Source organism: Ursus maritimus, unplaced genomic scaffold, assembly GCF_017311325.1.
Source record: "Ursus maritimus isolate PB19 unplaced genomic scaffold, ASM1731132v1 scaffold_14, whole genome shotgun sequence".
NCBI lineage: Eukaryota > Metazoa > Chordata > Mammalia > Carnivora > Ursidae > Ursus > Ursus maritimus.
The window spans coordinates 5,442,072-5,467,156 of record NW_024423786.1 but is presented as its reverse complement, the minus strand read 5'-3'; the positions used below and the strand labels follow the sequence as shown (position 1 = coordinate 5,467,156).

At 36.5% G+C, this 25,085-nt stretch overlaps 1 protein-coding gene across 3 annotated transcripts in view; it reads right to left on the bottom strand.

Moving 5' to 3' along the window:
• Positions 1–25,085, bottom strand: part of TMCC1 (transmembrane and coiled-coil domain family 1) — a 171,780-nt gene that overhangs the window by 45,564 nt on the left and 101,131 nt on the right. Inside the window, exon 1 of one of the 3 annotated variants that reach the window (XM_040628418.1) lies at positions 12,431–12,574. The exons of 1 other annotated variant lie outside the window; for it this stretch is intronic. In XM_040628418.1, the coding sequence (XP_040484352.1) occupies positions 12,431–12,472 (42 nt within the window). In that variant the 5' untranslated portion in view covers positions 12,473–12,574. Of the gene's footprint in view, positions 1–12,430; positions 12,575–25,085 lie in introns of those variants that run through there. One more of the 3 variants, XM_008697845.2, reaches the window with a different exon arrangement.

Below are 25,085 nucleotides of genomic sequence, written 5' to 3'. Positions count from 1 at the left end.
ATCTCAATTTATTCTTTGCAAAATATTACTAGCCACAGATGGCGGGGGGTGGAGTGGGGTGGGCTGGGGGAGTAGGTGGGAGGTAAATATGAAGCTATACATTTTAGAGTAACCTTGTTCATTATTCTTTGCTATTTAATTTTCCACTAAACTACACAGAGCCCCAGTGGTTCCAAATATTAAGAATAGCCACCTGACTCTAAATAAAGAGATATAACCAAGAAAGAGCAAGAAGCAAGATGAAGACAAGATACTACAGATATTAACTACTTATGAAAACATAACTCCTACCAAACTTCCTAAAGTTTGTTATAAAAAACCAGTCAAATGGCCAATTTCTCATTCCTTTACCCTTTCTCTTAAGAAACTATTACATTATAGTATTCTATTGTTAACACCAGCAAGCTTAGAGAACAGACCTTATTATATCACTAAGATGGGGCTGGAAGGTTGCTGGTCTACAGAGGAGATGGAATTGAGTCGTTGAATTGCCATCCAGCAGTTGTGGACTTGTTGTGACTTATGGAGCTTAAAATGAATCAAGGCTTAGTACTTATGAAACAGGACTGGCACTTGCAGGGTTGAGGATGAAAAACCACAGAAAGCATAAATAGGATAGTTGAAGAAATCAGATGAACTGTCAAAGGGGAATGAAAAGACAGTAAGTATAATATTTGGCTATTAACACCAGAACAGAGGATATACTTGATAAATACTGTTAAATGAAGGAATAAATAAGCAAATCTTTGAAATTAGTTGAAATTTAGGCCAAAAGACAGAAAAATTTTACTCTGTTGCAGATTAGATGATCTCAGGGTTAATATTCATTTGCCTTCCATTTCTTCCTGAGATACTATGTTTTAAAGGATTCTGTTTTCTGTTTCACTAGTTTTAAGCTGAGGGGTCACAAGCTTGAAAAAGAGAGGTGAGAGGCCAGAGGTAAGAACACTGAAGGATGGTAAGGACTGGAGTAAAGTGGTAGCAGAGGAAATGCAAAAGAAAAGGCTTAATGATTCTTCTGAAGAAGAAACCAATAGGATCCGCTGACTATACACTGGAGATTAAAGAGAAGAATAAATCAAAGACAGGGCCCAAGTTTCTAGCCTAAGAGAATGATGATACATTTCTAAATAGGGAAGAGTAAAAGAATAGTTCGTGAGAAAGAAAATCATGAATCAAATTCAGATATTTTGAACTGTAATAAGGAAAAAAACAGTCACTTAGAAATGGTTGGAAAGAAAGTAAAGCTGAAATTTTGGTCCAAAAAAATACATCTCCTAGATATATTTCTATAATTAGTGTCAATATTTAATAGATGCCAAATATGAAACCAAATATTCATATGCTCTTCAGTTCAAATGTATTTACACTAAACGTGAACAGCACGTGTAAGTGAACAAGTCAAAGCAACTAACTTTTCTGAATTCCAAATTCACATCAGGCTTAGAGTAATCAAAACGGCTGAATGAGAATCTGCACTGTTTCTGAAAAATTGCACAAGCACAGGTTCATCGCCAAAGCTGAAGCCAGGAACAGCTCACTCCTAAACGGGATTACTGCATACACAATAGATGTGTACACAGCAGTAGCAATGATCTAACCATAAAGGAGAAAAGAAGATAAGGAAGATAACATGACACCTTCTCCTGGGGCCAATAAATATGTTCTAATATAGAAAGTATAAAGAATTTACATACCAATGTTTCCTCAAAAGAAATTCCTAGCTGTAAAAGAGGGAATGGCACCAAATGAGTGCTGTGCAAAGGACGTAAGTGTACTAAGGGCACATTACTACCCCAAATGTCCGTACAGCTGCGGTTCTCACTTTCTAATGAGGAAGGAAAAGGAGGAGAAGAGGGAAGAAAATAAGGAAATATGCCTGGAAACTCTGCTCCCAACCAAGGTTACTCCTGACATTTTGGCTATTAAGGCCTCCCTGGGTTCTATGCACTAAATGCCAGTATCGCTCCCCTCCTTAAGTCTTTGTGACAACCAAAATACTCTCTCACATTTCCAAAAGCGGGGAGGGCTGGGGGGGGATGATTAGAAGGGGGGGGTGCATGGGGGGAGAGCTTATACGTTCCTGGACATCTAAAAACTGACTGAATTTTGTGATTCAAGAGTTTTCACAAAAGATAATTCATTCTTTAAATATCTTTGTAAGCCTTCAATCTTGATTTTACTTGTCAGAATCCAACAAAGATGCCATCATGTCCACTGGCCTGATTTCCTTAGACTCAACCTCTTTGAAATACTTAAAAAAATAATAATAATATAAGGGTGCCTGGGTGGCCCAACTCTTGATTTCAGCTCAAGTCGTGGTCTCAGGGTCATGAGATTGAGACCTGCATTGGGCTCCATGCTAGGCGTGCAGCCTGCTTAAGATTCTCTCTCCCCTCCTCTCCCTCTGTGCACCCCCTCACTCATGCGCGCGCCCTCTCTCTCTCTCAAAAACAACAAACACCACCACCAAAAACCAAAAAACTAACATAACAATAAAATTACTTGTTCCAAAGAAGAGAGAGGAAATCCTGTTCTGAGGTTTCCGCATCCTATTAGAAAACACACACTTGTATAGTATTTGAATGGGTAAATTAACATAGCAGACCACTAAACTTTCAACAGTAAAATAAGGATCTATGGACACAGGTCAATAATCTGTGATCCTAGTGAAACTACTTATAAAATAAGGCTCCCTAAAAATGATATGAGACCAATTCATTTATGATTAAAAAAAAAAAAAAAGCGGCGACTGCATACGGAAGGCCCAACATTCACTTCTAGTTCTCCAGAGCAAGCCAGACAGTGTAGCTCAATAAACGTCTATTGAATATATCAGTAAAAAATAAAACCATATTTCATATCACCTCAAATACATGCTTGTATTATATAAGTATAGCTAGTTGTGCCTGATTTCTGAATGGGAATCTTCCATTTTTTATATTCAATGTTTTACAGAACTACCTTTGATTACTAGGCAGTATTTGTTTACAAACTAATTTTAATTCTCTAAGGACTGAGTTAGTTTCTGAGATTCTATAACCATGTAAAAAATAATTACCAAAAAAAAAAGTTCACAGAATTCCAAATTAGAGTTGCAAGAAACCTTAAAACATAGTCTACCCCATGATTAAGTGAATTCATTAGAAATATCTGAGGGACAAATTTCTCATATGAGACTAAGCAGCAATAAATATGGAAGACCTCTGTTTTTAAGCCATTATTTAGAAAATCAGTATGGAACTGTTTCTAGTTTGTTCCTGTCCTCGGCAGCCACTCAGGAAGTATTTTCTATCTTTCCACGATGTTTTCTGAAAAAATTACTTTTATCTCCTTATGATTTGATAAAAAATAAGTTTGTAAAACATCTGAAGTTAAAATTGAGAAAACTGCTAAGGCTTTTATAAGGTATTATAGAATTTGCAGACTGCCAATCTAGGGAGTTGGAAAGGAAAAGTCCTAATTACAATTCCTAACAGTTTAGTGCTTGTTTTAATAACCTTAAGGGGAAAACTTTAGTAAGACAATTTGTCCATGATCAATTGAAAATAATGTTCTTTTAGTATCTCTTTGTAAACAAAATTGAGACGGGGATACTGTTAGGCACTTCATTTATTCTTCTCAACTACTAGGAACTCTGCTGTCAGGGTGTTTCATGTTTCAATCATATTAACAACGTTTCTGATACAATATCCTAACATTAAGGTAATATTAATAATACTTCATTTCTAGAATTTTAATTTCAAAGAATGACTAAGACATCCTAATTCTTAAATGCATTGCAATGTAATAGGAGCTTTCTCTGATTTAGATTAATTAAGATCCCACTATGCAGACTCTTTTTGGTGCAGTATCTAAATCACTTTGTTAAGTGTTAAGAGATTTGCTAGAGAACTTAGTCATAGCATTTAATTTAGTTCCTGTTTGCTTTCTCTTCAACTGAAAATGGTGTTAAGAACAGTTGCCTTTTCTATATATTACATAAATGTGGTACAGCTGAATCACATAATGTGATGACTTCTGCTTTTCATTTGAGAATACCAATGGATTCCAATTCTATGGCTCAAATTTTTAATTATTCTTTTCAGCTGCTTGACACCTTCAACTCTGATTAACCATAGTAATCTCTTTTGCCAGGGATTTTAATGAAGTTGAACAGGACAGGAAGTATCCTGCGGCAAGCCATCAGAGACCTTGTTCCAGGGTGATATTTATCTGAGTTAGTACTATTTTCATGCCTTCATTCACTTACTCAGTTATGAATAATCAGTTATAATTTCTCCCCCAAAGATAACATGAAAAACTCTGTTAAAGGCACTGCTGAAATCTAGATATGCTATGTTTTCAGAGTACCTCTCATCTACTAGTATAGTAATCCTTTTTTAATAAAAGGAAATGAATTTACTTGGAGATAACTTAAATTTAGAAAATTAGGAAGTTTAATACCCTAGTAATTAGGGTTTCTTTTATAAAGTACTATTTATGTACTCATAACCACGAGTCTTTAACGGTAAAAATTTAGAGCTAAGTAGACTGAAAATTTGCCTGTTTTTCAAAGAATTAACAGCAACTAGAAAATACCTTTCTACACCTGATTTTAACATTAATAAAAAACTGAACTTAAGCACTACAGTTTTACCTTAAGACTCTTAATGGTTTAGAAATTTTAGATCATCAAGTAAATGTTAAAAGTACACACATATATATACCCATTTCACTATATATTTTTTACTAATTTCAAATTCCAATTTATTAATTGGTAGAACACAGAGTGATCTCAAATAAAGATATGCTGCTCTCACTTAAGGCAGATTTTGTTTCTGCAAACAATACGCAAATTAAAGATTTACATATAGGATAATATTTACTACATTTAATAATATTACATTGGACTTAAAAATGGTTAAAGAAATTATAAAATGAATGTTTTTCAAAACAAATAATGACCCTACCCAAAGTAGTAAGACTTTGTCTAAGCCCGGATTTTCCTATACACTATTAGTTCTAGTTTAAGTAAGGTAAAATCCTTCATTTACTGTCTATAGTCTGTAATTAAAGAATAATAATCATGGGGAACCTGGGTGGCTCAGTCAGTTAAGTCAGGCTCTTGATATCACCTCAGGTCATGATGTCAGGGTTGTGAGATCGAGCCCTGCATAGGGCTCCACATTGGCAGGGAGCCTGCTCAGGATTATCTCTCAGTCTTCCTCTGCCCCTCCCCCCACCCTCTCTGGAAGGAAGGAAGGAAGGAAGGAAGGAAGGAAGGGAGGGAGATGGATAATCAGTTAAGAAATTGCTTTTTAGGGGCACCTGGCTGGCTCAGTCAGTAGAGCACGTGACTCCTGATCTCAGGGTTAGGAGTCTGAGCCCCATGTTGGGTGTAGAAATTACTTAAAACAACAACAACAACAATTGCTTTTTAAATCTAATAACTGTTTAGAAACAGAATATATGCAAAGTTTGAGACCTGAGTCTGTATTTCTGAGAGCCATAGAAAAATGTATATTTTACTTTTAAAAACAATCTATACATGTCTGTACATGTGTATTCATGTACATGACATTCATCTGAGCCTCCTAAAATCTGAAGCTCTTGAAGAGGTTATCTTGTGAAACAGATGTTTATATTATAGATGAGAAATAAAAGCTCTGGCATGTTAATTGAATTCCCCAAGTTCCTACCTGGTCATGTAGGGCTGGTACTGTAAATCAGGTCTCTTAAGAGAGTCTCAGTCTCTTGATAATATCATTCTTTTTAGAAACAACAATGCAATCTAGGGCCCTTGCCTCCAAGGTGAAAATGTTCATGCTGATTAGTCAAAACCACAACCACCTGGTCAGTAAGAACCAATAAAATTTCTACCTTACTCTAATCCTTTCATGCTCCAAAAGAAGATATTGAGCGTAGTTCTTTAGATCTTGCTCACTGTTTGAGGTATGAACAGCTGCCACCTGGATATCCTGCACTTGGCTTTACTATTTCTCTTTATCCAGCTCCAAAACTCAGAGGTAATCTGGCATATAATTAATTCAGTGGAGAATAACAGTCAAATGATGCAAGCAATTTACAACAGCTCACGCAAGGGAAAACATTAGATAAACAGGCAAAAACTGGATCGTTTCATAAACTGACCTATACTTGATAAATATATATGATAAAATGTATGTATCATAAATGTAAACACACTGATGCAGACTATAAAAGCAGCTTTAGTTTAGGAAGAAGTATGTAATAAAAGTTCTCTCTTCCTCTCCTCTTTCAAATTGTGTGACCTCACTGGCAGTTTGGTTCTTCAAAATGAAAATGGACCTCTTAAAAATTAAAATAATTACCTGAAGACACAGAGTTGTGATAAACTTTCTCCAGACTACCCACTCCCCCATTTCATTCTCACATACTAATCCACGTAGTCTTTACTTCTTAAAGATTTGTTTCCTAACTAGCAGCTTCCTATTGCTGCCAATTCTGTTCCTAATAGCTCTTTGGTGAGACTCTTCTTGGAGTATTTGATCTCTCATTCTGTACACACCTTATCTCTAGTGACCGCCATTAACAGAATAAATAAAAGCCTTTATTTCTAGGAAACTTAAAATTTCCTGGAACCCACCTGATAACTGTTAAATAGGACAATATGGGATCCAGTTCCTTGGTAAGGAAGAAGGCTGCACCATCTTTGGGGGAGGATATCAAAGATATTTAATGTTGTGGCACTTCAAGTGGGCATCAAAGTAATTTTCTCCCCTATTTAAATGACAACACTATAACATATTTATATGTATCTTGGTAAACTTCTGTGGGCATACTAATAATGTAAATTCCACCAGTGTATCAGAGAGTGCATATGTTTTACACTTTGGTAGAGATTACCAAATTACCCTTTGGAAAGATTACAGCAATTTGATCTACTACCAACAGTGTAGGCGAATGACTGTGCCAGCTCTAGGTATCAAACTTTTGCATCTGATTACTCTGGTAAGTGAAAATAAAATCTTATTTTAAGTATCAACTGCATTCCTTTAATTAAGGATAAACTTGACCATTGTTCGATATGTAATTTGACCATACATATTCCTTTTTTTGTGAGCTCTTTTGGATCCCCATAAGAATCTTTTCCCTGAACTTGCAATCAGGACATAATTGAAGTATGCCTACATTTTTTTAAAAAAGATTTAATTAATTAATTTATTTGAAAGAGAGAGTGCATGAGCAAGGGGGGAGGAAGAATCTCAAGCAGAGTCTAAGCTGAGTGCTGAGCCTGAGCTGAGTGCTGAGCCTGATGCGGGGCTTGATCTCAAGATTCTGAGATCATGACCTGAGGTGAAACCAAGAGTCAGGTGTTTTAACTACTGCGCCACCGAGGTGCCCCAGAATGTGCCTAGATTTTTAAAAAATAGATACCAGAGGAACCACCAGAAATAAGAAGTCAACTTAATTAAGCTTCTACACTCTCCAGAAATGATTCTCTATAAATTTATTCTCACAGGTTTCCACTGAATATAAAATACTTTCTTCCACCCAAGTATCAGTCTAAACACGGTTTGTATTCTCTACTTCCTCAGACTTCCAACAACCACAACACTTTTAATGAAGAGCAAATGAGAATTAAAGGACATATTCTAATCTTATTTTCTGGCCTTACACATCTCACATTTCCTATTCCACTTATCTGAAAAATAATCCGGATTGTTCCCCAAACTATTTTAAAATCAAAGATAGGCTCCTAAATATATCTAATAGAGTCAAATAGAGGACTAACAGAGAACTCCTTGTATTTTAGGTACTGAAGATGCATACACGGTTTGCATGTGTACACTCATACACCCTCTCCTCTCCCACCCCCACTCCCCCTACATATGGGGATTGTAAGTTTGAACATGAAGATGACAATTACGGTGATAGAGAAGGTAGTATCTCTGAGGTTGCCTTTTCTGCTTTTTTGACTTCTTGAAACTTTCCCTCCTACCTCGAACCCCGTCCCCAGTCTACCTTACAATACACACACTCTTGTCCATGCTCAAGGTAAAAATATATAAACTGAAGTCCAAATTAGTCTACCTTTAGTTTAAAGGCCCAGAGGTATTTAACTGGAATCAAATTATGGACACTCCTCATTCCCCAGCCAAAAATACTCACCCTTCTCTAAACCTGTAAACAGTATAATTTTTCTATTTTGTATCACCTTCCTATTTTTAGTTATTTTTGCAAGTTTTTATATTTCTAATAGAGACCATGAGTCCTTAAATCAGAGATGTGTCTTACACATTACTGAACTCCTGAGAGCTCCCACCACAGTACTTTATACTGAATGGCCAGTCACTGTTTCATTCTTATATTAGTTGAGTTCATATTTGTAAAGTGCTTTGAATAGTGCCTGCACATTTAAGTTTATTAAATAAAATAAATGAAAGAAATGGACGAATTTTCCCTCTCTACTGAATTTTTCCCATCAACATGATTTTTCCCATCTCCCACCTATAAAAAACTTCTTTTTGACCTCATTTCCTCTACCAGTTACTTCTCACTTCTCTGCTCCCTATTGAAGTAAAACTCATTAAAATGGTCTCCAAATTCCTCTCTTCCCATTCTCAAACTCACTCAACTGGTTTTAATCTCATCATTCTACCAAAAAATGTTTGGGAAGATGACCAATCCTTCCTACATTACTATGTTCAAAGATGAGTTCTTAGTCCTTACCTCACTTGACCCATCAGCATCATTTGACAGAGCTGCTGTTTCTCTCCTCCTATGAAGAATTTCTATACTTGGCTTCCAACTTGATTTTCCTCATCCATTATGGGCCACTATTCCTCCTCCTGTTATTCTCAAACCAGATTACTCAGGGCTCAGTTCTTTTTCCTCTTCTCTCCTTTATTTACATTTATTCCCTCTCTTGGTAACTTCATCTAGTCTTCTGATTTTAAATATCATCTAATTGTATTTTCAGCCTTCAATTGTATTTTCAGCCCAGACCTCCTAAATTCCAGACTCGTATAGTCAGTTATTCTCACTTAGACATCTAACAAACATCTCAGACTGAACTCTTGCTCTTTCCCACAAAACCTGACCCACCAGCAGACTTTGTATTTCGTTAATGACAAATCCGTTCTTCCAGCTGTTCAACCTAAAATCCTTGTAGTCATCAATTTCTCTCTTTCATACCTTACATCCAATCCACCAGAAAATCCTCTTGACTGTACATTCAAAATACATCCAAAATCTAACCACTTCTTATTACCTTCACTTCTGCTACTTTAGTCTGAGCCATGATCATATCTTGCCTGGGTTACTAGAATGGCCTTCTTACTGGTCTCCCTTGCCACCATATAATCTATTCTCAGTACTAAGCCAGAATGATCCTTTAAAAACAAAAGTCAAATTATGTCACTCCTCTGCTTAAAATTCTTCAGTGTATTCCCTTTACATTCAAAGAGAGAGCCAGTCCTTAAAAATGGCCTCAAGGGCATAGCCACAAATTCATCCAATCAAGTATGCCTTTCTCTTTAAAATTTGACTTTCTCATTCCTTCCATCAAAAAGTGGAATCTACTTCTCCATCCTGTGAAACTGGGTTTGGTCATGGCCTTGGCTTTGGCCACATGAACATCAAATGTGACACAGCAGAGACCTGAAATGTGTTTGTATATCGAGGCTTGCTCTCTCTTGCTACATCAAGATCTCCAGAAGGCTTTACATCTCAGTTAATGACAACTCCATCCTTACAGCTGTTCAGGCTAAAATCCTCATACCACATGGAGACAGGCTCAACTAACAGCCAGAACCAACTATCAGACATGTAAGGAAGCCCATCTTAGACCATCCAGCTCCACCTAAGCTACCCAGCAATAATAGTGACCTCCAGGCAAGACCAGCACAAAAACCACCCAACTAATCCCAGCCCAAATAGCTGACTCACAAGAACTGTGAGCAAATAAAATAGTTGTTTAAAGTCACTCAATTTTGAAGTCGTTTGTTTTACAGTAATAGGCAACTGAGAAACTCTATTACATCTTTGACACCGCAATTCCTACCACTCTGCCCTCCCTTCTTGCTCTAGTCATACCAACCTCTCTTCTATTCTTTGCATATAATCAGCAACACTCCCGCTTTTGTTCTGGCTGTACCCTCTACTGGGAATGCTCACTTCTCAGACAGCTGTACGGCTAACGAGCTTATTTCTTTTAAGCCCTTCCTCAAATGTCTCTTAAACTTACTATCTTTTTAAAATAGCAGTCTACCCTCAGCACTTCCAATCTCACCCCCCTTTATTGTTTTTATAGCCCATCCTACTTCTCTAACACACTCCATAGTTTACTTATTAGGTTTATCATGTGTTGTCATCTTCCCCAACTAGAATGTAAGGTTCAGATGAGAGAGGAGTTTTATCTTTTAAAAGTTCACTGTTTGATACAATACAGCCCAATGTAAATAACACTTGTTTACAAGGTAAAGCATCTATATATGACCAAGTGATTACACATGTATGTTCTGAATTGCCACTGTAAATTCTGGGCATTTGTATAGAAAACCCAAGCAATGTCAACATTGGTAAGGAATTATCTGGAATGCCTGCATTACATATATGACTTAAACATATAGATGTGTGGTGTTGCAGGGTTATTAAGAAAGAAAAGAGGGAATTATTCATCTTTAGAACTTGTCAATATCTGGAGATATTTTAATCTCATTAAAAAACAGATATAAGTTTAACATTGTCCAGCTTTCTAAAATTCTCCATTTATTACCTATAGTCAAATGTATTTTCCCCTCGAATCTTCCTTCAAAATATTCATTCTGTAGTATAGAATGAACTCTTAACAAAGCATGTTGCAATCTCACGTAAGGAGGACATATATGAACCCCAATCTATAGCAGTTTGATATCCAGATAGTCATACTAAGAATTACAGATGTGGAGCAAGTACCTCATTTCTGAGTATTTTAATCATTGTTTCAATGAGAGTATTTTAGTTCACCAGTCAATGAATAGTTTGTTAAGTAAGAGGGAAACATGGGTAGGGAAGCAACAAAACAATTTCATCTACAATCATTTACTCAGGTACTCAGTATATTTTTAAGCAAATTTTCTCTACTCATGAATTAATACAATCATGGAGAAAATCAACTAAAAATGTTTCAATTACATTTTATGTTCCCCTCCTCCCTTTTGACTGTCAATAAGGGGGGAAAGGAGTTAATTCTGTTTTACTATCAGTCTCCACCTCCTACCCTTTTAGGGCTCTCCCATGAATTCTTTATTTTATTTTATTATTTTTTTTATTGAATTCTTTCTTTCTGACCAACCCATTCAACCTGAGCTAGCATTCTTAATAAAACACAGATAAGTAAACTGACCTTTTATAACCCCAGAACAAACAGAGATGTGCCAAGGTTTTAAAACCCAAGATACGGAACAAACAGAAAAAAAGGGTACAGAGCAGAGCCACAAATCTCTTTAATGAAGTCAGTATTTACATTATTAACCATAAGTCATAAGAGAATAATTTAATATCAGAGTAAAAAATCTGGACCTTAAATCCAATGGCTCAAGGGCAAATAGTATTAATGTATATTCACTTTAGAATCAGGTAAAACTATTAAAAAATCTGTTCTGCTTTAGCATTATCTCTTAGGAAATATCTGTGTATCCTTTATAGAACCAATTCAAAAAATCATGGTAAAATCAAGCTATGGGCTAAGTTTTCTACTCAAGATTACAGATCAAATGTGAAAATGGTGGTTGTTTGCATAAAGCTGGATCATCTTCCTATCCAGTTGTATCTCAGAGACCTGTTCTTCTGACCTGCAGACATAAACTTTAGCACTGAGATATGTGCGCACTGCTTTACAATTCAGAAAACTGCCAAGTCTTTGGGAAAAATACAGTAAAAAACAAGTAGCTGAGCAATAAGGACTTTTGTTTTTAATGGGAGAAATATTTCAAACGGCTCTAATCCAAATTCTTATTTGTTATGCATGCCTAGCATCTTCAGATTTAACCCAAGCTTTTCCTAAGCTGCCAAAGGCAAACGAAACTCTTTTGTTCATTGAAGGAAACACTTATTTTCTGATAACCTTTTTTGCCTGAGAGAGTGAGAATGACATTTACTCTGCACTGAAGCAGCCCATCACACGGGAGTCGGAACACTCCAGTATGATCTGAGCATGCCCACACAGTCAAAGAGTGCTCTGTACATTCCGCCCAAATAGCTATGGGCAAAATGAACAACTAGGAAACAGATAACATGCTTCCTGATTATTACAACCTCACACAAGTCAGTCCAAAAATAGCAAATGCCCGTGGCTGAGATCTGCTGAAAAATGCTGAGTTTCAGCAGCAAAGCATTTCCTGTATCTATTTAACCAGCCCCCACTTAAAGCTGAAGAATTATAGGATTAAGGAAGAGATTTAAAAAAAAAAAGACAGATACACACACATATACAACATACGGTTTCCGAGGAGAGTGAGGGTTCCATGCTTGTAAGGGAGAAAGAGGAGGAATATGCCGAATAACCCTCGGGTTTCTCCCAGATTTGAACATGCTGTACTGTGGCATGAGGTCAGCAGAGACTGACTCCAGCCCTGTGAGGCTGAATTCTACCCTGACAAAGCACTATCACTGTAATATGAAGCAAAAGGATCCAGGGCATGTTGGCAGCTGTACAGAGTGGCTGTTCTAGAAAGTAATGGCAATTCCAAAACAAGAGATCTATGCTGTCACATGAGATAATCTTCAGCCCAGTTAAGCAATAAGAACCAAAAATACTTGAATCCTAAACACAGGCAGCTCAAAATATTAAAAGGTAGGAAAGAACTTTTCTCCTTGAACCTATCTTGTGTCTGGAGGAGACGAAAAGAAGTGGGAAATTTGAAGAGCTATTGGTTGATTTGATTTGTATCACTAATAATATATTGCTTTTGATCTGAGCTGAGACACAGTCTTCTGGACACTGTGACCTAGGTGAGAAGCCCCAAACCTTCTCTATGATTTCACAACAGAGGAGGGGAAATATCCTGAAAATATACTTTTGGTAATGGATATATGCCAGAACTGAAGATAAGGTAAACAACCTCATTTCCCACACATACCCAGAAGGCAAAGGTTGCTACAAGCCTAATGCACATGATTGTTGTTTTTTTTTTTTAGGGCACCAAGAATCTATGCAAGTGTTTACTGTTAGAAATTCTTCCCTGAAATAAGGGGAACACTAAAAAAGTCTTATACAGGAAAAGGAGCCAGAGCATGGTATTTCTGTCAAGAGAAAATATGAGGCAATGCACATATAATCCTTAAAATTTGCGGTCTCCCTTACATTACTAAAGTCCTACTCCAGACCAGAAGTGACCCAATTGTTTAATAAATAAAATTTAGCCAGGAAACGGCAGTAAACACAGGACACAGAGACAAAACAAAACAGTATGAAAGCACTACTGCAAGGTAAATTAAGTTCTTCAACAGTTCAGTATTAGCACAGATTAAATGAAGTTAGAATTTTATTTTTTTTTTAAGTAGGCTCCATGCCCAACGTGGGGCTTGAATTCACAATTGAGATCAAGAGTCACATGCTCTACTGACTGATGCAGCCAGGTGCCCCATGAAGTTAAAATTTTAAATAAATTGAAAATTTGCTCTATGCTGCACTATCAATTAAAAAAAAAAAAAATCTTTCAAAGCTCTCTGCTACTTACATGAAAAAGTCCAAACAGCCAGGTATGTAACATAATGATCCTGACAATCAGGTCTCTTCCTGCTTTTCCCATTCTATCTCCTCTGTGTTTCATTCACTGAACTACCCATTACTGCCATTTTATAGGAATAGAAATGGAAAAGCAGGAGGGTTAATAACTTGCTCAGAGTTAAATGGCTAAGTGGTAGGCTGGGATTTAGACCACACTGTACAATTCTCACTCCACCCTCTTACCTACTACATAGTTACGTTTACAATAAGAATTCTATCTTTAAGGAATCAGTAGAGACAGAACATGAGCACCTACAATGGTGTTCAGAAAGAGAGAAAAGTGAATCACTATAGGTTGGAGAAAAGCTTCAAGGAAAGAGGTAGAACTTAACACTGAACTGTTCATTCAAATATCTGAGGCACTGTTCTGAAGAAGCATCAAAAAACAAACATATTATGCCTACATGCTAGCTGGGGAAGATAGCCAATAAACAAATATTAAATATGTATCCACTGGTGATGAGTGCTATGAAGAAAAATAAAGCAGAATAAAGAGGACAGAGGATGATGGGGCCTCTCTGATAAAAGAATATCTGACCAGAGATCTGAATGAAAGCATACAGATACCTGGGGAAAGGTATTCCAGGGAGAGATACCAAGTTCAAAGGCCTTGAGACAGGAATGGATTTGGTGTGCACAAAGAATGCCAAGGAGGATGAGTGACTAAGGGAGGGAAAATAGAAAATAAGGACAGAGAGGCTCGGTGAATGAAAGCAGGGTCGGATTGTGTATGACACTGTAGGCTACTGTAAAGAAGTCAATGGGAGTCTTCAGCAGTTAGGAAAGGTTTTAGGTTTTAACAGGATCACTCTGAGTAAAGAACAGACAATGCTGGAGTTAAGTGAGGGCTGGGGGACAGGAGAGTGCTTAGGAGGCTGTTACAATAGTCCACACAAGACAGCTCAAGTCAAGTACCTATGCCATGTTACCTGACATCCACTGAGGGAGCAAAAAACAGGTATTAAATACACAATGGAAGTGGGGGTGGGGAGGGATAAGGAAGAAAAATAAAGGAAAGGCTTTTTACTTACAGGATACACTAGTTTAAATTTTGTAAGTACTAGTTCACCAATATTGGATTTAAAAAGGAGATACACATAATTTGATTATACATTTCCAACTCACAATCAAGGTTTTTTTGGATGTATACTTGTACCCAAATACCTAATAGGTGATCTTACAATTTCTAAAACAATTTTTCCATTCATTAAGAATTTTACTTAAAGATGTAATTCAGCATCTTATTAAGTCTAGGAAACAAAAATATCACCAAATAGGAAAAACTATTACTGGGTAGTTTCAAAAGAGGTAGTTTTTAAATACTGGATATATAGTTTCCCATATTAATAAATTTTGCTTTAGATCATTTTACAGGGACTTCTGAAAGAATAGTTTACTTTGAACATGAATTTTTGTGTTGATATCTAGACTGTCAAAGGAAATTTTGATTCCTGTTGTAGGATATACAGGGAACAGTGCCCAGAAAGGTCATTATTATCAATTGAAAAGGAGTAATTGTAGTCTATTTTTGAGTCCTGAGCTTCTTTCCTATGATCTTAACACAAGGCCAAGAGAAAATACATTTGAGAGGGCAATAAAACCTTTCTTTGGTGTATGGGGTTTAGTCCACTGCGAAGCTAGGAGGCATGAACTAATGTTTTTTATTTCCTTCTGTGAACCAGAATAGGAACAGAAGGGAGCATCTGATAAGTTATACAAACCTGTACAGACACAGCACTACACAGCTACAGACTTTACGCCAAAAATGAATAGGAATTAGTAGGGGGACAAAAGGAGTTCATCATTCATACCTCATCTACAGAGGAAATGTGTGACTAACAAAGGGACGAAACAGTTACACCCCTAAATTACTCTCTCCAAAGTCCAAAACAAAATTTTCTAAGAGGAGGGAAGGATCCTGTATTAATTTATTAAATAAGTATTACCATGTGTCAGGCCCTGTGTCTGGCATTTAGGGATGAAAAAATGAATAAGATGAACAGGTCTTGCTTGCTACTGACGTGAGAGATCATTTGTATTTTCTAGACTACAGTATTTCTTAACACTTTGTAAAAACTCACACCCCTCTTCAGTAACTTTTCATTCCATATTCTATGTCCTCTCCCCAGCCTAGAATCTTTGCTTTCTGTAATTTATATTGTGGATAAGAATTATACTGATTCTTCTTTCATTTTTTCAAATCATACATCTCCATCAGAGATCCTGGTCTCTAGAGCCTTCTAGGGATGTTAAGAAGCACTATCCAGATCAAACACCTCACTTGTAGTATGAAAGCCAAGATACTAGAAGAAGTGAAGGATGCAGTAATGGCCAGATCAGATCTATAATCCATCTCTTCTATTTCTCTATTTATGTTCTTTCTACTACACCACGATGCTGTCCTCCTACCATCTTTTTCCTACTTCATGTGTTCATTCCATAGTAATCTGGTTTCTTATGTTTACCACTGCTTAAAAACAAAGGAAAAAGAAATGAGCAAAAAACAAAAACACCCTCAATTTCTGCAATGTACTAATTTTGTAGGATGCTTCTGGTTTAGTATTCCTGCCTTATATCTTCACCATATAAAAACCTTCGTGGAGGCTTCTTTTTTTTTTTTCCCCCACAAATTACTTCTTTGGATGCTATCTGACTATATGTTTAAAAAGGTTCCTTTCTGGGGCGCCTGGGTGGCACAGCGGTTAAGCGTCTGCCTTCGGCTCAGGGCGTGATCCTGGCGATCTGGGATCGAGCCCCACGTCAGGCTCTTCTGCTATGAGCCTGCTTCTTCCTCTCCCACTCCCCCTGCTTGTGTTCCCTCTCTCGCTGGCTGTCTCTATCTCTGTCGAATAAATAAATAAAATCTTTAAAAAAAAAAAAAAGGTTCCTTTCTATCCCCAAAATTAATCCCAATGTTGTCTGCAGTGCTATGTAAGCTCTTGGGTGTGGTTGTTAAAATTTAGATATTATCGATACATATAACATTGTATTCGTTTTAAGTGTACAACACAATGATCTGATACATGTGTATATTGCAAAATGATTACCACAGTAAGTTTAGTTAATATCCATAACCACGTATGGTTACAAAAATTTTTCCTTTTGATGAGAACTTTTAAGATCCACTCACAGCATCTTTCATGTGAGTGCCTCTGGAACCACATTCCCTATACTGAGAGTCAATTAATGATAGAGTTAAGGGGGAAAGTAATTGGGTACACAAAGAATGAACTGAAATCTCTGCCAAGATGTGGGTCTACAGGGCACATGGGTGGCTCAGTTGGTTAAGTGGCTGCCTTCAGCTCAGGTCATGATCTCGGGGTTCTGGGATCAATCCCCACATCAGGCTCCCTCTGCCTCTGCCCTCCCCCGCCCCCAGCTTGTGTGCATGCTCTCATAAATAAATAAATAAATAAATAAATAAATAAATAAAATCTTCTTTTTAAAAAAAAGATGTGGGTCTATAATCATCAACACTTATAGGAAAATAACACATTTCAACAAGTTTCAAACAATCACAGTCTACATTTTTTAAAATAACAGGCAATCTTCTTCAATTATTCCCTCTTAGATACTGGAGTCTCTTAATGTTTTTGTTGAAGGAATATGGATAATCTGGAAGGAAACTTGTTTTAAGAAAAAAACAAAAAAACAAAAAGCACTCACCATCTGTGAAAGACATTAATTTGGAGGCCCCTAATGAGCAGCACTCCTTGTATCCATGCCCTATAGCTTCCCACACTGACTCTGGGTTTGGTCACAGGTCTAACTACAGCAAATGGGGAGTTAGCAAGTATGATGCAGAGATCTGGTAAGTGCCTAGAAATTGGAGACTGTTCTTTTGAACACTCCATGGAACCCAGTGACCATGCTGCAAAAGAGCCCAACCAGCCAGACCGAGAGTAGTAAGAAGGCTCGACGTCGTTGGCCAAGAGCCACAGCTAATTTCTGAGTCAATGGCTAATACATATTGCCAGCCACGTGAGTGAGGCCATTTGGACCTTCTGGGCATCCCAATATCCCAACCAATACAAAGGAAAGCAGAAGAACCACCTGGTCAGGCCACAGAATCATGACATATAAATTGTCACTTTATGCCACTAAATTTTAAAAAATGTTTTAAATTAGCACTACAAAATCAACTTTTGAGACATGTGTACAGTTCTATGAATTTTAAAACATGCATAGATTCATGTAACTATCAGCATAATCAGAACAAAGAGCAGTTCCATTGCTTTAAAGACTCCTTTGCAAAAAACTGAGGAAAGCAAATCAAAGCCACAGTGAACTACCACCTCACAGCAGTCAGAATGGCTAGTAATGAAAAACACAAGGAACAAGTGCTGGTGAGGATGTGGAAAAAAGGGAACCCTCATTCACTGTAGCGGAGTGCGGGGGGGGGGAGTGTGTAAACTGGTATAACCACTGTGGAAAATGGTATAATGAATAAAATTACCGAGGTGCCTGGGTGGCTCAGTCAGTTGAGCGTCTGATTCTTGATTTTGGCTCAGGTCGTGATCTCAGGGCTGTGGGATCAAGCCCTGTGTCAGGCTGTGCGCTCAGTGCAGAAAGTGCTTGTCCCTCTCCCTCTGCTCCTCCACCCCACCTCAAATAAATAAATAAAAATCTTTAAAAAAAAAAAGAAAAGAATTACCATATGATCCAGTAATTCCACTACTGGGTATTTACCCAAAGAAAACAAAAACACTAATTCAAACAGATATATGTACCCTTATGTTTACTGCAGCATTATTGACAATAGCCAACACAGGGAAGCCACGCAAGTGTTAATTGGTCAATGAATGGATAAAGAAGATATGGTACATAAATACAGTGGAATATTAACCATAAAAAAAGAACAAAATCTTAATCTTACCATTTGCGACAACATGGATGCACCTAGAGGGAATTTTGCTAAGTGAAATAAATCAGACAAAGACAAGTATCATATGATTTCACCTCTATGTGGAATGTAAAAAAAAAAAGAACAAATAAACAAAAAAATGAACAGACTCTTAAAATACTCTTAGAGAACAAACTGGTGGTTGCCAAAGGGGAGGTAGTGGGGGCAATGGGTGAAACAGATTAAGGGGTACAAACTTCTAGTTATAAAATAAACAAGTCACGGAGATGAAAAGTACAGCATAGGAAATACAGTCAATGATACTGTAATAATTGTGTGGTAACAAATGGTGACTGCACTTATCACAGTGAGCAATGAGTAATGTAAAGAACTGTTGAACTATAGAACTAATATAACACTGTATGTCAATAATACGCCATAAATAAATAAATTACTCCCTTGTGTAGTCACACCTAACCCCACCACTAATGCATAATCCATTCTTTTCACCATGATTTTGTCTTTTTTGAGAATGTGATATAAACAAAGTCATATACTATATAACTTTTGAGATGATTTCTTTTACTCAGCACAATGTCTCTGAAACTCATGCATTGAAGATATTGTACATATCAATGGTTCATTTCTTTTTATTGTTGAGTAGTAGTCCACTATATGGATGTACCACAGTTTGTTTATCCATTCACTTGCTGAAGGATTTTTGGACGGTTTCTACTTCTGGCAATTATGAACAGAGCTGCTCTAAACATTGGTATGAAGAATTTTGTGGAAATATTAAGTTTTCACTTCTATAGGTTAAAAACCTGGGAATGGATTTGTTGGGTCACATGTTAAGTGTACATTTAACTTAAAAAAATCACCAAACTGTTTTACAGAGTAGTTGTACCATTTTCTTTTCCTATAAACAATGCATTAGGGTTATTGTCTGCATCCTTGTCAGTATCTGAAATGGTCAGTTTTCATTTGTGCCATTAGACTAGTATTATCTCTTCATGGTTTTAATTTGCATTTCCCTAATGGTCAATAATGCTAAATATTTTTCATATTTATTTACCACCGTACATCCTCTTTGGTAAACAGACTATTTAAGACATTCAAATTCAACCATTTTTCAAATGGGTTTTTTTTTTTTCCTAGTCAGTTCTGAAAGTTTAAAAATATACTCTGAATATATGGCCTTTGTCAGATATATCTGCAAAATTTTCTCCTAGGCTGTAGCACGCCTTCTCATTCTCTTAATAGTGTTTCTCATCATTAAAATTTTTAAAAAATTTTTCTGAATTTTTTTTTTATCATTTTTTAATGTTATGAATTGTGCTTTAGGTGTGATACCTAAAAACATTTTGCCTCATCCCAGGTCAAAGATTTTCTATGTATTCTTCTGAAGGTTTTATGTTTTACATATAGATTTATGATCTATTTTGTGTTAATTTTTACATAAAGTGTGAGATCTATGTAGAGTTTCATATCTTTGCATATGGATGTCAACTTTGTCCAAAATCTTTTTTTTTAAACACTATCCATTTTCCATTAAATTATCTTTGCATTTTAATGAAAAATGAATTGGACATATTTATGTGGTTCTATTTTTGGACTTCCTATTCTGTTCCAGTAATCTACGTATCTATCCTTTTGCCAATATGATACCATCTTGATTATTGTAGCTTTATGATAAGTTTTGAAACTGGGTAGGATAATTCACTCAGCTTTATCCTTCTTTTCCAAAATTGGTTTGGCTATTCCAGTTCCTCTGCCTTTCTACATAAATTTGAGAAAAAGCTTGTCTATAATTACAAAAAAAAATCTTAAGATTTTTTACTGGAATTGTATAAATCTGTGGAACAACTGGAGAGAAATGACATTTTTAGAATGCTGAGTCTTCCAATCCCTGAATATATCTCTGTATTTTTATATCTTTAATTTCTTTCATCAGTGTTTTATAATTTCAGCATACAGATCCTATAATATGATTTTTATACTTAAGTATTTTTCTCTTGCCGCCTTTATAAATAGTAAATCCTTTCCCCCAATTGTTCATTGCAAGTATATAAAAGCTCAATTGTTTTGTGTGGGTTGGCACTGTTATCTTTAGATCTTGCTAAACTCATAAGTTCTAGGAGTTTTTTCTGGATTCCTTGGGATTTTCTCTGTAGGCAGTCACGTAGCTGTGAGTAGAGGCAGTTTTATTTCTTCCTTTTCCATCTGTATGCCTTTTATTTCTTTTTCTTGCCTTATTGTACTGGCTAGCACTTCAAGTACAATGTTAAATAGGAGTGGTCAGAGAGGACATCCTTGACTTCTTCCCAATCTTAAAATGAAAAGATTCAGGCTTACGACAGTAAGCTGCAGTTTAAAATTGTTTTTGTTAGATGCCCTTTATCAGCTGAAGAAATTTCCTTCTACTTCTAGTTTGCTGAGAGTTCTAAACAATGAATGATCAAGTTTTGTCAAATATTTTTCCTGAATCAACTGATAGGTGGTTCTGATTGTTTGGGTTGTCAATATTGTGAATTACATCATTTGATATTCAAATACTGAGCCAGTATTGCATTCCTGATATAAACTACACTAGGTCATGACATACTATTCTTTATATACATTGCTATGTTCAATTAGTACTTTGTGGAGCATTTTCTCATCTATGTTTATGAGGGATATTGGTCTGTTTTGTTTTCTTGTACAGCTTTTGCCTGGTTTTGATATCAGAGTAATGGCTGGCCTCATAAAATGGAGTCCCTTTCTCTTTTATTTTCTGGAAGAAATTATACAGAGTTGGTCTATTTCTATAAATGTGTGGTAGAATTTGCCAGTGACTCTATGTGATTTCTCTTTCAGAATGTTCTGAACTACAAATTTCATTTCTTTAATAGCTATAGAACTAGTCTGACTATCTTTTCAACTTCGGTGAGTTTTGGTAGTTCACTGTTTTGAGAGTTTGGTCTCCTCCAATAAGTTGCTGATTTATGTTTATAGTAGTTCCTTACAATCGTTTTGATATCTGTGGGTTTACAGTGATATCCTCTCTTTCATTCTGTATGTTAGTACTTCACGTCTGCCATCATCATCTTGCTAGAGATTTGTCAATTTTATTTATTTTTATTTTTAAAAAGGTTATTTATTTATTTGAGAGAGCATACACAAGCAGGGGGGAGAGGCAGAAGCAGGCTCCCGACTGAGCAGGAAGCCCGATGCGGGGCCCAATCCCAGGGCCTTGAGATCAAGACCTGAGCCAAAGGCAGACGCTTAACCGACTGAGCCACACAGACACCCCTAGATTTATCAATTTTATTAATCCTTTCTACAAACCAGCTTTTGTTTTCACTGTTTTGCTCTAGTTTCTTCATTTTTATACTTCTTCTAATTTGTTAAGCTTGGTGCTTAGATTGATTTGATACTTTTTTTTTTCTAATATAAGAACTTAATGTTATAAATTACCCTCTACTATTTTAGCTGCATCCACCCATTTTTTGGAAGATTTATTCATTTATTTATTTTAGAGAGCGGGAGAGAGAGTGCGTGCATGCAGTGGGGAGTGAGAGAGGGAGAGGAAAAACTCAAGCAGACTCTGAGTTCAGTGCGAGTCTGACGTGGGGCTCATTCTCACAACCCTGAGATCAGGACCTGAGTCTAAGCCAAGAGTCAAACGCTTAACGAACTGTGCCACCCAGGCGCCCCTCCCCCAAATTTTTGTGATGTATTTTTTATATTTTCATTTTCTCTCAGCTCAAAATATTTCCCAATTTCCTTTGAGACTTTCTCTTTGACTTATGCATTATTTAGACGTGTGTTGTCTCATATCTAAATGTTTAGATATTTTCCTGTTATTTTTATGTTATTGTTTCCTAGTCTAACTCTCCTATGGTCACAGAACATACCTTATTTCAATTCTTTTGAATTTATTTCAGGTTAGTTTTATCATACATGATAAGGCCTATCTTGACTGGTACTTGGGCACTTGAAAAAATATGTATTCTGCTGTTGTTTAAAGTGTTCCAAACACATCAACAGATCCAACTGGTGGAAGGTGCTATTTAATTCTTTTTTCTTCTTCTTTTTAAGATCTTATTTATTTATTTGAGAAAGAAAGAACAAGCAGAGGAAAGGGGTGGGAAAGAACCAGACTCCCCCTACTGAGCGGGGAGCCCAATGCAGGGCTCAATTCCAGGACCCTGAGATCATGACCTGAGCTGAAGGCAGATGCTTAACTGACTGAGCCACCCAGGCATGCCTAGTTCTTCTATAACCTTGCTGATTTTCTGCCTACTACATTCTATATATCACTGAGAGAGGACTGCTGAAGCCTCTAACTGTAACTGTGGATTTATCTCCCTTTTCAGTTCTATCCATTTTTTCTTCCAATATTCTCAAGCTCTGTTATTAGGAGAACATTTAATATTTTATGTACATATACAGTTTTAGGGCTGTTAGGTTTTCTTGGTGAACTATTTTTTATCCTTATGTATTATCTTTATTTCTAGTAATTTTCCTTGCTCTGAAGTCTACTCTCAAGCTTTTTTTTTTTTTTTTTTAAGATTTATTTATTTTAGAGACAGAAAGAGCGAGAGAGCAAGTGCACTAGCAGGAAGAGGGGGGAGGGGCAGAGGGGGAGGGAGAGAAAGAGAAACCACAAGCAGACTTCTTGGCTGATCGCGGAGCCCTGTGCAGGGCTCATCCCAGGACCTGGCGATTATGACCCCGGTTGAAATCAAGAGTCGGCCGCTCAACTGACTGAGCCACCCAAGTGCCCTGAATTATACCTTTTTCTGTCCCCTTTCTTGTAACTTATTTACATCATCATACTTGAAGTGAATTTTTTAATAAACAGGAGATAATCAGAGTTTTTTTGTTTTTGCCTTTTAAATCTACTCTGGCGGCACCTGGGTGGCTCAGTCGGTTGAGCTGTTGACTCCTGGTTTTCGCTCAGGTCATAAACTCAGGGTTGTGGGATTGGGCCCTGCATTCGGGCTCCACTCTCAGCATGGAATCTGCTTGAGATTTTCTCTCTCCCTCTCCCTCTGCCCCTCCCCCCTGCTCATACTCTCTTTCTAAAATAGGTAAATAAATCTTTTTAAAAATCCACTCTGATAAGCTGTCATTTAATTGGAATGTTTACATCATTTACATTTAATGTAAATTACCAATATGTCTGAATTCAGGTCCCCAATTTTATTATTTGTTTTCTGTCTATCCTCTGTTTTTCATTCCATTTTTCTTTCTCTCCCTTCCTGCCCTCTTCTGGGTTATCTGAACAGTTCTTAGTATTTCACATTTTAATCTATTGTGTTTTTTACTACATTTTTTGGGGCCAGGTTTTGTTTTTCTGTGGTTGCTCCAGGGATTACAATATACAAGTGTAACTTTTCACAGACTACTTAAAATCAATATTTTACCACTTCAAGTGAAAGTACAAACCTTATCATTATCACCATTTTAGGTTCTTTTACCCTCTCTTCATATGTATTATATATTTATATATATAGAAAATCCTATTATTGATGTTATAATTCTTTGCTTTCTACTGTTAATTGAAGAATTCAAGAGAAGTATAACTATTACCGAGATATTAACCATTTCTGTTGCTCTTCATTCTTGAAGTTCCAAGTTTCCTTCTATCTTAAGAACTTTCTTTAGCAATTCTTTTACAGCAGGATCTAGTAGCTGCAAATTCTTTTCATTTTCCTTCTTTCGAGAATATCTTTATTTTACCTCATGCCTGAGGGATACTCTTGGTAGACATAAAACCCTAAATTGATACCCCTGCCACCAGCACTTTAAAAATGTAATTCTACTTCTTTCTGTCTTCCAAGATTTCTGATGAGAAATATGTAGTCATCTGAAGAGCTGTTTCTCTGTAAGCACTATATCATTTTTCTCTGCTTTCAAAATTTTTTTCTTGTCTTTAGTTTTGGTGCAATTATAGGTTTAGTTATTATGTGTTTGGGTGTGGGTTTGTCTTTATCCTTTTTAGGACTTCCTCAGTCTATAGATTTGAATCTTGAATCTATAGGTTTAGGTTATTTGCCAAATTTGGGGAGTTTCTAAGCATTAGTTCTTCAAATAAATTTTCTATACCACTCCTTTACCTCTCATGTTGGAACTCTGATGACATGAACATTAGACCTCTGTCATTGTCCCACAAGTCCCTGTTTCTCTTTAATTTTTTTCTCAATACTCCCCCAACCCACTGGATAATTTCTACTTATCTACTTTCACGTTCATTGGCTCTTTTCTCTGTCGTTTTCATTCTGCTATTGATCCCATCCAGGGATTTTTTTTTTTTCCATTTACTGTATTTTTCAGTTCTAAAATGCCCATCTGATCCTTTACCTCTTTTATTTCTTTGTTGAGACTTTCTATCTTTCTATTCATTTCAAGAATGTTTGCGCCCTTACTTGTTGGAACATTTTTAGAACTGCTGCTTTAGAGTTTTTGTCAGCACTATGTCTGTTTTTTTGGCATTGGCATCTTTTGACTGACTTTTTCTAT